The 14120-nt window shown below is 41.5% G+C and overlaps 1 protein-coding gene and 1 long non-coding RNA gene across 5 annotated transcripts in view; one reads left to right on the plus strand and one right to left on the minus strand.

The window, feature by feature from the left end:
* Nucleotides 1-4453: 4453 nt before the first annotated feature.
* LOC121846671 lies at nt 4454-7622 on the plus strand. 2 transcript variants are annotated; one of them, XR_006083599.1, is made up of 3 exons: nt 4454-5067; nt 5156-5311; nt 5525-7622. It is a non-coding gene; the product is annotated as an uncharacterized LOC121846671 (long non-coding RNA). The 2 variants fall into 2 exon arrangements; XR_006083598.1 differs by having other exon boundaries at nt 4454-5311.
* ranbp10 (RAN binding protein 10) overlaps nt 6522-14120 on the minus strand; it is a 31888-nt gene continuing 24289 nt past the window's right edge. For 2 of the 3 annotated variants that reach the window (XM_024423506.2, XM_024423508.2), the window contains exons 7-15: nt 13019-13131; nt 12779-12887; nt 11619-11767; nt 11292-11484; nt 10997-11136; nt 10730-10875; nt 9758-9869; nt 9214-9355; nt 6522-9004 (exon numbers count right to left, since the gene is read on the minus strand). In XM_024423506.2, coding sequence (XP_024279274.1) covers nt 9225-9355; nt 9758-9869; nt 10730-10875; nt 10997-11136; nt 11292-11484; nt 11619-11767; nt 12779-12887; nt 13019-13131 — 1093 coding nt within the window. In that variant the 3' untranslated portion in view covers nt 6522-9004; nt 9214-9224. The remainder of the gene's footprint in view (nt 9005-9213; nt 9356-9757; nt 9870-10729; nt 10876-10996; nt 11137-11291; nt 11485-11618; nt 11768-12778; nt 12888-13018; nt 13132-14120) is intronic. The other variant, XM_024423507.2, reaches the window with a different exon arrangement.

Consider the following 14120-nt stretch of genomic DNA (forward strand, 5'->3'; position numbering starts at 1 on the left):
CTCCCATGTTGTTTTTTTTGTGGTCACATAGGGCTAATTCACTCTGAATTCTTTACCTGTGGTCTTGCCCCACCTCTCTCATTCTCTCCCTCTCTCATTCTCTCTCTCGTGCTTCTTACAAAGGTGATTTTGTGTCCCTTTATCATAACATTCCAAAGGCTGTTAACCAAATGGAGTCACACTACCACTGTCACTAACACCACAACCTACCAAAACAAACCCCCAGCAACCCCTCCAGGTTATTAATTATGGAGGATATAATAGTGTCCCTCTCACAGACATTGAATTTCCTGTGACATATTATTTCAGTAATTTCCTATGCTTATTTATTTCTGTTTGAGCTGCAGTTAGCACTCACAAGGGCAAAAAGGATACTGCCATCCTTTTGGTTTTGCAATCATTCATGCATCATTCTGGACATTACAGTATACATTCAAATCTAAGACACTAAAATGTCCCCGACGGAATAATGAATGTCTGTATCTTTGTGTTAAAATGTTTATTCAAGAAGCAATGATACAGTATGTGTCTTTGTCCCTTTTAAATGAAGGCATTTGTTTTGAGAATAGATCCCCCATGTCAACTCTCATTTCCTTCTTAATAGACCTTGGCATTCTCTCTCTCGCTCTCGCTCTCCCTCCCTCCCTCCCTCCCTCCCTCCCTCCCAAAGCAACTGAAATAGATAATAAACAAAAGTGAGATGTAAAAAATGAACAGTAAACATTACACTCACAAACGTTCCAAAACAATAGACATTTCAAATGTCATAGTATGCCTACATACAGTGTTGTAATGATGTGCAAATAGTTCAAGCACAAAATATTTAAATATAGATTGTATTTACAATGGTGTTTGTTCTCCACTGGTTGCCCTTATATTGTGGCAACAGGTCACAAATATTGCTGCTGTGATGGCACACTGTGGTATTTCACCCAATAGATATGGGAGTTTATTAAAATTGGATTTGTTTTCAAATTCTTTGTGGGTCTGTGTAATCTAAGGGAAATATGTGTCTCTAATGTGGTTATACATTTGTCAGGAGGTTAGGAAGTGCAGCTCAGTTTCCACCTCATTTTGTGGGTGGTGTACACATAGCTTGTCTTCTCTTGAGAGCCAGATCTGCCTAGAGCAGCCTTTCTCAATAGCAAGGCTATGCTCCCCGAGTCTACATAGTCAAAGCTTTTCTTAAGTTTAAGTCAGTCACAGTGGTCAGGTATTCTGCCACTGTGTACTCTCTGTTTAGGGCCAAATAGCATTTTAGTTTACTCTGTTTTTTGGTTAAGTCTTTCCAATGTGTCAAGGAATTGTCTTTTTGTTTTCTCATGATTTGGTTGGGTCTAATTGTGTTGCTTTCCTGGAGCTCTATGAGGTCTGTTTGTGAACAGAGCCCCAGGACCAGCTTGCTTAGGAGACTCTTCCCTAGGTTCATCTGTCTGTAGGTGATGGCTTAGTTATGGAAGGTTTGGGAATCTCTCTCTCTGTCTTTCTCTCTCGGCTACCACTACGATCTCAGCAAAAAAATCAAAATTAAAAAATCTATTGCAGTGAATCAAAAAGGTCCTGATCAATTATTGATAGAAATATTATTTCTCTTTCCACTGTTAAATTGCATTTATTTATATTTTCATGTTTTCATGTCACCTCTAACCCTTTGCACTACTGCCCTCTGCTGTCTGATACAGCAGTATCATGATGCAAGACCAAAGATATTGTATCAACAAACTGCATACATTGTGTCGCACAGTGTACACGCAATGATTGAAACACTGAAGAGATACATTTATGGTCCGTGCAATCGGGATCCGTGGGACATCGCTACCCCATTGACATTTAAAATAGTTAAGGTACGGGTTAAGGTTAGGTTAAAGGACTTGTAAGTAAGCATTTCACTGTAAGGTCTACTGCTGTTGTATTCGGCGATGTTTTTGGCTGTTGGGGGTGCTGCGATTTTTTTGCTGGGGGAGGGAGGAAAAAAATATATAATTGCCGGTACTTAAGATGTCTATATAGGTCGGCTAATACAGGCCTAATAAAGGCCCAGTACACTACTTTTGTGAAACTTTAACTAAATGTATTTGAGTGTTTACCAGCATTTGTAACCGGAGTCTGATAATTATCTCTACACAACAGTTATTCTGATAATATTTGTGGACTATAAAAATATTTAGCAAATGCAACTTATTTCTATGTGAATACTGAAATGGTCTATTCATTCCTTTTCCCTTTTAGTAGATGCTTCTATCCAGAACAACTTACAGTAGTGAGTGCATACATTTTCATACTGGTCCCCTGAGGGAATCGAACCAACAACCCTAGCATTGCAAGCACCATGCTCTACCAACTGAACTACATCATCACATCACAACAAACCACTTGATGTCTCAATGTACTCAATTACTGTATTTGTCATTGTTTTTCTTCATGGTGATGGAAAGGCTACAGGTACAAACCTAGAGGACCAGCCTATATACAATACAGTAATGTACATTTACATTAAGTGGTTTGTAAGGATGGTAAATTAACACAGTATAAAAAGTGGTTGTTTTCCATGTTATTTGATCAAGATTTTTATTTTATGTTTTGTGTCTTTGCCCATAACTTTGCATATTTTGATGTAAATGTTTGAGGACAGGGTTTTGGTCTTTCTGGATTCCATTAGAATGACAATCACAGAGAAAGGGACAGGGCAACAACTCTTACAATTCCAACTATTGAACCCTGTAAGATACTGTTTGTTCTTAATTCTACAACTACCAGAAATGCTGAATTGTTTTGGGGCCCATGCTAAAGACTGGTCTGCTTGGTCTGCTAATACTAGTAAACGCCTAGTGTGCTACTTAAAAATAAAAATAAAACATTTTTTAAACTAATATACACTGCTCAAAAAAATAAAGGAAACACTTAAACAACACAATGTAATTCCAAGTCAATCACACTTCTGTGAAATCAAACTGTCCACTTAGGAAGCAACACTGATTGACAATAAATGTCACATGCTGTTGTGCAAATGGAATAAACAACAGGTGGAAATTATAGGCAATTAGCAAGACACCCCCAATAAAGGAGTGGTTCTTGCAGGTGATAACCACAGACCACTTCTCAGTTCCTATACTTCCTGGCTGATGTTTTGGTCACTTTTGAATGCTGCCGGTGCTTTCACTCTAGTGGTAGCATGAGACGGAGTCTACAACCCACACAAGTGGCTCAGGTAGTGCAGCTCATCCAGGATGGAACATCAATGCGAGCTGTGGCAAGAAGGTTTGCTGTGTCTGTCAGCGTAGTGTCCAGAGCATGGAGGCGCTACCAGGAGACAGGCCAGTACATCAGGAGACGTGGAGGAGGCCGTAGGAGGGCAACAAATCCAGCAGCAGGACCGCTACCTCCACCTTTGTGCAAGGAGGAGCAGGAGCAGCACTGCCAGAGCCCTGCAAAATGACGTCCAGCTGGCCACAAATGTGCATGTGTCTGCTCAAACGGTCAGAAACAGACTCCATGAGGGTGGTATGAGGGCCCGACGTCCACAGGTGGGGGTTGTGCTTACTACAGCCCAACACCGTGCAGGACGTTTGGCATTTGCCAGAGAACACCAAGATTGGCAAATTCGCCACTGGCGCCCTGTGCTCTTCACAGATAAAAGCAGGTTCACACTGAGCACATGTGACAGACGTGACAGTCTGGAGACACCATGGAGAACATTCTGCTACCTGCAACATCCTCCAGCATGACCGGTTTGGCGGTGGGTCAGTCATGGTGTGGGGTGGCATTTCTTTGGGGGGCCGCACAGCCCTCCATGTGCTCGCCAGAGGTAGCCTGACTGCCATTAGGTACCGAGATGAGATCCTCAGACCCCTTGTGAGACCATATGCTGGTGCGGTTGTCCCTGGGTTCCTCCTATTGCAAGACAATGCTAGACCTCATGTGGCTGGAGTGTGTCAGCAGTTCCTGCAAGAGGAAGGCATTGATGCTATGGACTGGCCCGCCCGTTCCCCAGACCTGAATCCAATTGAGCACATCTGGGACATCATGTCTCGCTCCATCCTCCAACGCCACGTTGCACCACAGACTGTCCAGGAGTTGGCGGATGCTTTAGTCCAGGTCTGGGAGGAGATCCCTCAGGAGACCATCCACCACCTCCTCAGGAGCATGCCCAGGCGTTGTAGGGAGGTCATACAGGCACGTGGAGGCCACACACACTACTGAGCCTCATTTTGACTTGTTTTAAGGACATTACATCAAAGTTGGATCAGCCTGTAGTGTGGTATTCCACTTTAATTTTAAGTGTGACTCCAAATCCAGACCTCCATGGGTTGATAAATTTGATTTCCATTGATAATTTTTGTGTGATTTTGTTGTCAGCACATTCAACTATGTAAAGAAAAAAAGTATTTAATAAGAATATTTCATTCAGATCTAGGATGTGTTATTTTAGTGTTCCCTTTATTTTTTTGAGCAGTGTATATTTTTTATTCACATTTTTCAAGGGGTGCTGTAGCACCCTCAGCACCCCTACTTCCCACTGCTATGGGTAGGGGTTAAGGTTAGGGTAGGGACATCCCAAGGAGGCAGGATTGCACTGACCATACATTTGTCTTTCCAACTATTCAGCCAAGTTTATCACACATGCTGCTACATCAGCCTGGCCTTTCCTGCCTTTAGGTTTCCGTGTTTACTTTTATCATTGGATCACATTTTGTCATTCTCTGACTACTTACTGGCTGCAGAGAAAATCGATCAAAACAAAAGCAAGCTAACCTAAATATGGCACCAAATAATCAGACAATTAGAAACTACTCAGGTCCTAGAGGTATTTAAAAAGGTACTTTCAACGTGAGTGAATTTGCTATGATATTACTTGCCACTGTTTTTGCTGTTTCCGAAAACTAGCTAACCATGTCTGATCTGAACAATCACCCAAGACTATAGTACGAGCCTATTAACTAATTCACCTATTTCATGATTAATATGCCACTGCAGTGGAGCGATGATCAACTGCATGTGTTTTATGAAAATGAAGTGAAAACGAATGTGGACCTCTCCATTTCTACAAAACGGCTTTAAGGTGGTAAGGTGAGTGCCTGCATTTCCCCCCCATGTAAGCCATTACATCTCCAATGCATTTGTGATATTATGCATGTATGACATGTATTCTAAGCAGGAGGTCCAGAACAGACATATTTCAACACCCAGACTTCTGTAGTCACAGAGATGAGAGAAGTTGACAAGGAATTGTCCAGCTGCGCGTGGAAGGTCCCTTGTGAAGAGAGAAACAGCTGAGAGCACAAAGCCCCCTGGACATGCGATGACAACAATTGTATGCCCTTTCTATTACATTTTTGTGGTTTTCATAGAGGCTACTACTGACATTGTTTAAAAATGATTTGGGACATTTTTGTTTACCTATAGTGTTCCATAAAATATGTCCATAATGTTTGCCATTTTAGTGCGTTTTCATAAGTTGAACTGGCTGTTTCTCAGTCAGTTATAATGTGTCAGTCTCTGTTCTGTGCTTCTCCCACTCGCTTAGGAAAAGGACAGCAACAGACCTATGCAACTACATCAACTTCAGCATTCCAGAGCCAGAAATTCAGCCTCAAGTTTCCCTCCCTCCCTCCTCGGAATCATTTAGCTACCTGTGAAACTCAAGACTGCATGAAAGTGTTTGATAAGAACACCACAATGGTAGCCTCTGCCATGTCCCAAACAACCGGATGTTCCAGTTTCTTTTATGCCTGCTACGTTATGTTACCACAACGGAAATCCAGAAGCACATTCTAACAGAGTTGAGAATTAGTCTAACAAGACAATTTGGTGTAAGGCTCATTTAGTTGTGCAATATTCTAGCCCTGGATTCACTAGTAGAGCCGATATACAATGCAACTCTTATTTGATGAGACAGCAGCCTAACAATTTACTGATTATTTCAGGATCAAGATGATGTGTCGAAGGAAGCTCTCTAAAGGACAAGATCCTTTAATCTCTGCAATATTAACATGCTGCGTCCTCTCTCCACACATCCCACCCCCCAAGTCACTTCTGACTAACCCCTCAACTTCTTGAATTACTGAAAGTGTAGTGTCGTGAGTTGACAAAAACGTATGTCAAGGACACATTTTTATATTTTGTTGACGTGTGACTCAGCAATTAATAATTTCTCCACCTGCTCTTTAGTTTATTAGTGATTTAAGTAGTAGCAATAACCAGTACGGGGCACTAGTGTGCTGTTAACCACACACTGTTCTACTCAACAGTTGGAACCATGATACTGTATATATAAGCTAGATGTTTTGTGAGTATGATGTTTACTGCTCATTTTGTTTTTCACTTTTGTATATTATCTACTTCACTTGCTTTGGCAATGTTAACATATGTTTCCTATGCCAATAAAGCCCCTTGAATGAATTGGTTTGTCAAACAACTTATGTATGTAATACGTGTTTGTTTTTTTGAAACTTCAAATCAACCTCAAGTCACCATCACTCGAAAGCAGGATGTCCACAAAATAATGACAAGACCAAAAAAAGTATGCTTATGGATGTGTATTTTAATAAAAATAATTCTGTCAAAATAAAACAGAATACAATATTTCTTTATCATGTTTCCAGTACATAGGTATGTTTTTTAAAATTATAATTTCTTTTTTATATTGTTTAAGGTTTTAAAAGTTTCATGCTAAGTACAGGGTAACTCATTTCACAAATGCTAAACTCAATATGAAATTTAAATCATAATAGAAGTATATTGTGCACAGCTTGTTTTCAATTCCTAATTCCATTACCTTCGCCTCTCCATTTGAAGCACGGATAGCTCCAAAGGCCAATTTAAAACAGAAAAGGAAAACTGGGAGGTTGTTTGCTAGAGTAGGTGTGTCTATAAAAGTCCCAGGAGAAGCTCAACAGATTCCTCCCTTTCTACACACACATCCCTATATATTAGTCAAGTTAAAAATTCTACTGTATAATGAATTCTCTTAAAATGGAAATATACATTTTGGGTGGCTATTCTATTGAGTTCAAAAAGCCATTTGCTGTTTTTGAAAGAAACCAAGAGATACATGATTTGCTATAATGTCAAGCTATTATCAATACCTATCTGCTGTCTGTTTCCAATATTGAAAGCCTAGGACTGGTTGTATTCTGAATGACCATTAAACAGAATAGTGAAAACCCATGTGAACGGATAGGGCCGTCTAGAGACTTAATTAACTGAACAACACGAGTTAAAATAACTCAAATTTGATTCCAACATGGGTTACGATTGTGTAAAAAAGAAAAAAATAATCCAAATGGCCTTTGTGAACAATGTTAAGGGATATTAAAGTCTACCAAACACTAATAACAAGCTGCAAGCTGATGATTTCTACTCCCACCAGCCCTTTGCTTCACAAACATGCTTTACATGATTGTCAAAAAGTGAATGAAACACATTGCAATATGTCTAACAGGTGTAGGGGATGTCAATATCAATCTCATGATGGCCAGCAGCAAATCTGAAACATAAATGTAATATAATCTGCTAAACTACATTCAACAAACAGTGGAGCGCCTCTTGCTGGCTGGCTGGCTGAAATACTGGGTTAATACATCAATGATCAACATTTGTGCCAAGAGAACATCTGTTAAATATAAGAGAATACATACTGTAACAAAAAAGACCAAAACACATTCAACTGTGAATACAATGAACAAAAACAAACAAGAAACAAAGTTGTGGCCACATTTGTAAAAATGACTGGGTCTGTGTGAGAAAAATAGAACTGCAAGAAAGCCAGAACAAGCATGTTGGCAATGATAAGACAATGGTCTTTCAAAGCACTAATATGAAAAGACTGATAGACTGACTGTGTGGAATAAGTGTGGCAACTGGCAAGTACCATTGGTTATTAGAAAAGTTGGTCAAATTAAAAGCCTTGTATTTGGAAAATAGTTCCACTTTTTTATTCAATATATCATTATATTGTATATATTCAACATGACTTCATAAAAGGTATCTCAATTAGCAAGTAAAAACCAGGGAGTGATTTCCAAATTCAAATGACCCAAGCACTGTATGTCTGTGTGTTTTTACTGTGTGCAAGTACAAAGTAAATGTCTAGTGTATTTCCAATCAAGTGTCTCCACTAGTTTTATGTGTAACATAAGGCAGACCAACACAGGCAACCCAATTCTGATCTTCTTTCCACTAATTGGTCTTTAGACCGATCACATCAGATCTTTTTCAGCACTGATCTGATTGGGTCAAAATATGTATTAGTGAGAAAAAAATAATCAGAATTGGGCTGCTTGTGTAAACGCAGCCTATGTTACACATCAAACTAGTGGAGACACTTGATTGGAAATACACTACACTTATATTGAAACTCCGAAATGAATCAGTGTCATTATTTCATTTGTGCTACCATCTGGGGCTTTAAGGTGACCAGCAGGTTAGTGGCTTACAGCCACGTGCAGTTTCAGAATCAAATTCAGACCTTTAACTTTCAATTAAATCCATTTTTGGAGTACTAAGGCATACTAAGAAGTAAGAATTTGAACCAAAAAAATTCTGGTCCTCTTTCTACAATATCTCATACTGAGATGACAAAAGTCCTTGTGAAAGTTCTGAATGAGAAACCAGAGTATTTTGCTTGGTAACGACAAAGCATGCCAATGTGAATTTATTTGATATGATGAACATCTTTAAAATACTGTGTAGGGAATTCAAATCCACTCAAAAACAAAAACGGAATTCGATTATTTTTTTCAAGATGAGCACAACAAACTGACCAAATAAAAACTTGAAAATGACTATATAAACAGAATAATAATTAATTATCTTTAAATAGTGTCACACATTTTGTATTTGATAATACTAAATTAAAAACAAGCTTTCTCCTCATGTTCTACTCATTCCCCTGCACATCCTGCTTCTGCCAAATGGCAAGCGACACACCAATTCAAACACATGATCTCCTCAGTCATCTGGCAACCCATTGGAAAGTAATCTTCTTTGTAGTCCTGAACATTGCCTTAAGGATGAAAGAAACAATTTTGGAACTCCTGTATTGTAATCTGTTCAACACTATTTCTGTACAATCCTGTTTGATAATGTTGATGATAACAGCATGGGCCATGTGTAGTCAAAAACGTTCCATAAACGTTCTCTATAGGCTCAACAATCATTGACATGATGCTAGAAGGGGAGGGTCGTTATGTGTGGGTGTCCGTGCAGACTCACCTGGACTGGGGCTAGTGCAAAAAGCTGTCAACTCTGGCGAAGGAACAGGAGCCTGAGCGGACCCTGGCCATGAGCTGGACACACTCTGTGGCCTGACCTACAGCCAGCATCAGAGGGGGCTGCTTAGGCAAGTTCTGAGACTCTGAGGGGTCAAAAGACAACACAGGGATCATCAGTGTGTACATTAACGAAGCATGTGCAACTCAGTAGAAGCTGCTGAGGGGATGACGGCTCATAGTAACGGCTAGAATGGAGTCTATGGAATGGTATCGAACACATCAAAGACGTGGTTTCCATGTGGTTGATACCACTCCATTATAGCCATTATTATGAGCGGTCCTCCCCTCAGCAGCCTCCACCGGTGTGACTCAAACTTGTACATGGCAACATGTACAGCGTGTTTCATTAGACGAGAGTTAACACACACTACCAAGCCCAACAAAACGTGTTGGGCATCATTGTAGAAAAAGAACTTGTGATCGGGAGTAAAACAAACATCTACAGTGTGCTTTCATGTCATTGTGTGTGTGAAACTTAGCCTTACCCAAGATGGCGCTGTTGAGAGCAGAGCAGATATTTTCTCTCTGCATTGGGTCTAGCTGTTGCCCAACTGGGCAGTTCCAGGGATCTGAATACGCTAATAGACTGAATGCATCCTGTAGTAAAAAAAGAGAGGGAGATAAAGAGAAAGAAAGAAAACATTGTGACCAGTTCAAGCAGAATAGCCCATTAATGACTATGATTTGGGAGCAGTAGAATGGTCTGTCATAAACAGAGGGAACATCATTAGACCAGGGGTAGGCAACTACCTTCAGCCACAGGACGTTTATTTTGTTGTCAGAGTGGAGAGTTGGGGTGCCGGAACATAATTATAATAATTTGTCACACTGGAAATTGACCACAACTAAGCCTAAAAAGAGATTGTATTTGAAAATAACAATCATTTTATACCTTGAATTACATTGAGATACGATCACACATGTCTATTGGAAACAGATTTCCCAAATTAAACACATTTTTAGCTGAATTCCTGGGGGTTTACAGTCTTTTCTGACCAAAAACGAAAATATATATTTTTTACAAAAACTTGGCCATATACAAGTAGATGTGTGTAAACAGCTCAGAGGGGAAAGGGAATACTTAGTCAGTTGCACAACTGAATGCATTCAACTGGAATGTGTCTTCCATGTTTAACCCAACTCCTCTGTATCAGAGAGGTGCGGAGGTCTGCTTTAATCGACATCGGCGCACTCGGGAGCAGTTGTTGTTCTGGGTTAACTGCCTTGCTCAAGGGCAGAATGGCAGATTTTTCCACCTTACTGGCTAGGGGATTCAAACCGGTTACTTGCCCAACACTCTTAACCACTGCCGCCCTTGGAAATCCTGCAAGTCATTGTATTGCAGCATAACAAAACATGCCCCAGGGCGGTGGTTGACAACTATATAATTTGTGAGTCATAGTCACACACTGTACCAGTCTTATTTTGTGTGAAACCTCCCAGCCCCCCCCCGGTACCTGCAGCATCTTCTTGTGCGTGGCATTCTTGCCGTATTCCCGGCACAGCTGCTCGTTGAGGCCCTGCAGCTCGCGGCCAAACTGGATCATCCTCTCTGTGGCTGCCTGGTTCCCTCCACACAGCTGTCTGGAGGCACAGCTGTCTTCTCCAAGGAAGGAGACACACACACACACAGGGTCAGAGGCCAGCCGCAGACTGAGAGTGTATTTTACACTTGCACCTGACAATCAAAATAGGAAGCGTGTGTGTGTGTTAAGCGCCTGTACCTGCCACTCCGTTGCCCAGGCTGCCGTCCTCAGCCTGCAGGATTTCTTGATGCTTGTAGGTGCCGTTCATGATCCGAGTAGAGGAGTTCTCCGCCACCCCATTAGTGTAGTGCTCTGCCTCGATCTCCATCTCACTGTCACTGCAGAGGACCCAAGTCAGGTTCACTCATCCATACAGAACATCATTATACCACAGATGGTTTTCCTCTCTCTCACATTCACGGACACAGATGAGACACCCCAGTAAAAACAGAAATACATTACTAAACAGAGGAACCCTTGCCTTGCCACACACCTGGTCTCCTGGTTGCTGGTGCCACTGTGAGGCTGGGACTTGGTGGAGTCAGTGGAGTTGGACTCAGAGTAGTTAACAGAGGAAGGGGAGGAAGAGGAAGAGGAGGAGGCAGAGCTGACACCAGGGTACTTGTTGTGGCTCTTGTTCTTGTTGGGAGGGGTGACCCCGTTACTGCATGTTGGGCTGTCTGCTCCTGGAGTGGACAGAGAGCCAGGGTGAAACAGATACAAAGAGATAAGAGAGAGGATTGTGTAACACACTACGTGGATGGATAGGTAAGTAGGAGTGTGTAGGGTGGATAGGTGGATTTGCAGGTGTTTCCCTTACCTGCGCTGTGCAGATGGGGGTTGGTGGCTCCATGTCGGGGGCTCAGGCTGGGGGAGCCAGGGTAGCTGTCCTGGGACTTGGGGGAGCGGACACTGAAGCATCGTACCTCACTGTCTGTACCGTTCACCATCTCCACAAACTGCCGACACCTGGGAGGGACGGGCAACTATTAATCTGCCTGACATTCACTCCATTTTGACACTCAAACAAATGGCTAACACCCTCACCTTCTTTGCACTAACACTCACACTTGTCTTTTCATACTAGCGCTGACTTTTCAGATAACTACTGTATTAAAGAAAAATGTACTTGACTGGACTACGGAGATGGATGCACTGAGTCGCTATGGATAAGAGCATCTTCTAAATGACTTGAAATGCTTCTTTATTAGTCTCACTGACATTATTCACAACCACTCCAATATCCATCTAAGAGTCTCATCACTCCTCTACAACCTGTCTGACATTGTTTATCCAGGAATACATTGTACTGTCAGATATCAACCACTACATTCTGCTTAACTGTCTGATATCTCATGCAGTCTGAACACAATTGTTATTGCAATACTTCAATTGCTTTCAGACGTCGGCAAAGGTGTGGCCACGTAAGATCAGGTCTTTGTACCCTGAAATATATAAATGCAACAGAAACAAGTCAGACTGGTTCCAGAGTATGAGTATCTGGCTTTATGGATACATGTCATTACCATTGGATGAATGTCAAACAGATCAGCTCACTCCTCTTCCATGACAAAATGGAGCAACAGGCATGACCAATCAAACCATGAGTTCCCTCAGCGGCAGCAACTGCGACCTTGTGCTCACCCTGCCCCCTCTCTGTGTAACGCTCCTCTACTGCTACAGCAAGCTCCTTTCTACCTCTATAAGAGACATAAATACTGGCCTTCTTGCTGTGTGTCTGCTTCTCATCGGATCACAGTATTTATTAATCTAATGTCTTTGTGCCATAAACACACAGCTGGGAAGCAGGCCACAGCTTTACTGCTAAGTGCTTCTAGGGTTGTATTGCATGTGACGGAGCCTGCAAAGGCATTACAAGACCAGCAGTGCGTATCTAAGCCCCACAATTCCAATACTCCTCCATTTAGCCCTTCAATAAACACTCATAAGAGTCCCATAGTTGGGTTCAAGGCTGCTCACTTCAACATGAACAGTAAATTGGAGTTGTGTTCTAGGAGCCCAGGGTACAGCTGCTGTGTGGCTTCGATGGCCTCGCCAACCCTCCCTGCCAATACCAGCTTCTGTATTCCTGTTGACAAAAATATGCATGTTACCATTAAAAACTGATTGGATGGATGACTGTGGGGAAAATTAATGACAGTGATTGGTCTTCAGTGTTTCTGTGGTATTGTCAGCGTGGAGCCTTTGTGTGGTTCTCACTCTGTCTGTTCTTTATGGAGGTCTGGTCCTCCTGGATCAAGGTTTCTGTAGCCCTGGCAAAGGCTGTGGCTGTGGCACAGTACCCATGATGCACCAGATAGGTGGATACCATGCTGAAAGAATCAAAGACATGGTTTAGCCTTCCAGTAGTACAGAGAAAGACAGTAGTCTGTTAGGGTGGGTGATAAGTAGGGCTGTGGCGGTCACAAAATTCTGTCAGCTGGTGATCGAAAGCTATTTGCTTGACAGTCTCACAGTAATTGACCGTTAATTAACATAAACACATTTAGCATCTCCAGGCTTCCACAGTGGCCTACAAGCCACTGATGCTGATCTTGGGAACATCAACATTTTAAAAAGTCAAATCTATGTAATATAGACTACACCTTCACATTAAATCCTTTATTTATTATAGAGAGGTCTAAAGAAGCATGATATGAAGAAAATGTAGGCTATTTCAGAAGAACAGAATAGCATACTCAGAGTTCTCCTTATGTTAGGTCCTGATGTGGCTATGCCAAATGGCTGTGGGCTACACTAGTTAATTTAGCAGACAATATTTACTTTGAATAATTTTATAGTATGAAGAATACAATTCAACAAAGCAGAATAAAATAGAAATTATATTTTCTCCAAACGATTTGTGGGAGTGTGCACATGCGGCTATTCTGTGTTGAGCGGTTAACAAAGAAATAGGTACTCCTATATGCTTCATTTAGAGGTTACAATGTAAATTTACAAACATTGGGCTATATGTTTTGATTTTTAATACATTTTAAGGTTGCATGATGAGATTCTAATGATGATTTGAAAAAAGTTGCTAGAAAGACATGAGCTCTGCTTAGTCTTTTGCGCAGGCTGTACACACTCCAATAGTCTCTCATTCACAATTGGAGAAACACTTCATAACACCTAGAATTTCACGCGGCATCCCCTTCGTGTGGCCATAATGCACCCTAAAAAAATGCCATGACTTTTGCGGCCAGCGGACGTTGTGCCCTTATCCCGGAGTGCTGCGCGCTCCATCACATGATCGGGTCTTTCTCACAGGCTACAAGTGAAGAGAGACACATCGGGGACGCAACTGGGCGCCTCCTTATCA

Source organism: Oncorhynchus tshawytscha, linkage group LG06, assembly GCF_018296145.1.
Source record: "Oncorhynchus tshawytscha isolate Ot180627B linkage group LG06, Otsh_v2.0, whole genome shotgun sequence".
Classification (NCBI taxonomy): Eukaryota; Metazoa; Chordata; class Actinopteri; order Salmoniformes; family Salmonidae; genus Oncorhynchus; species Oncorhynchus tshawytscha.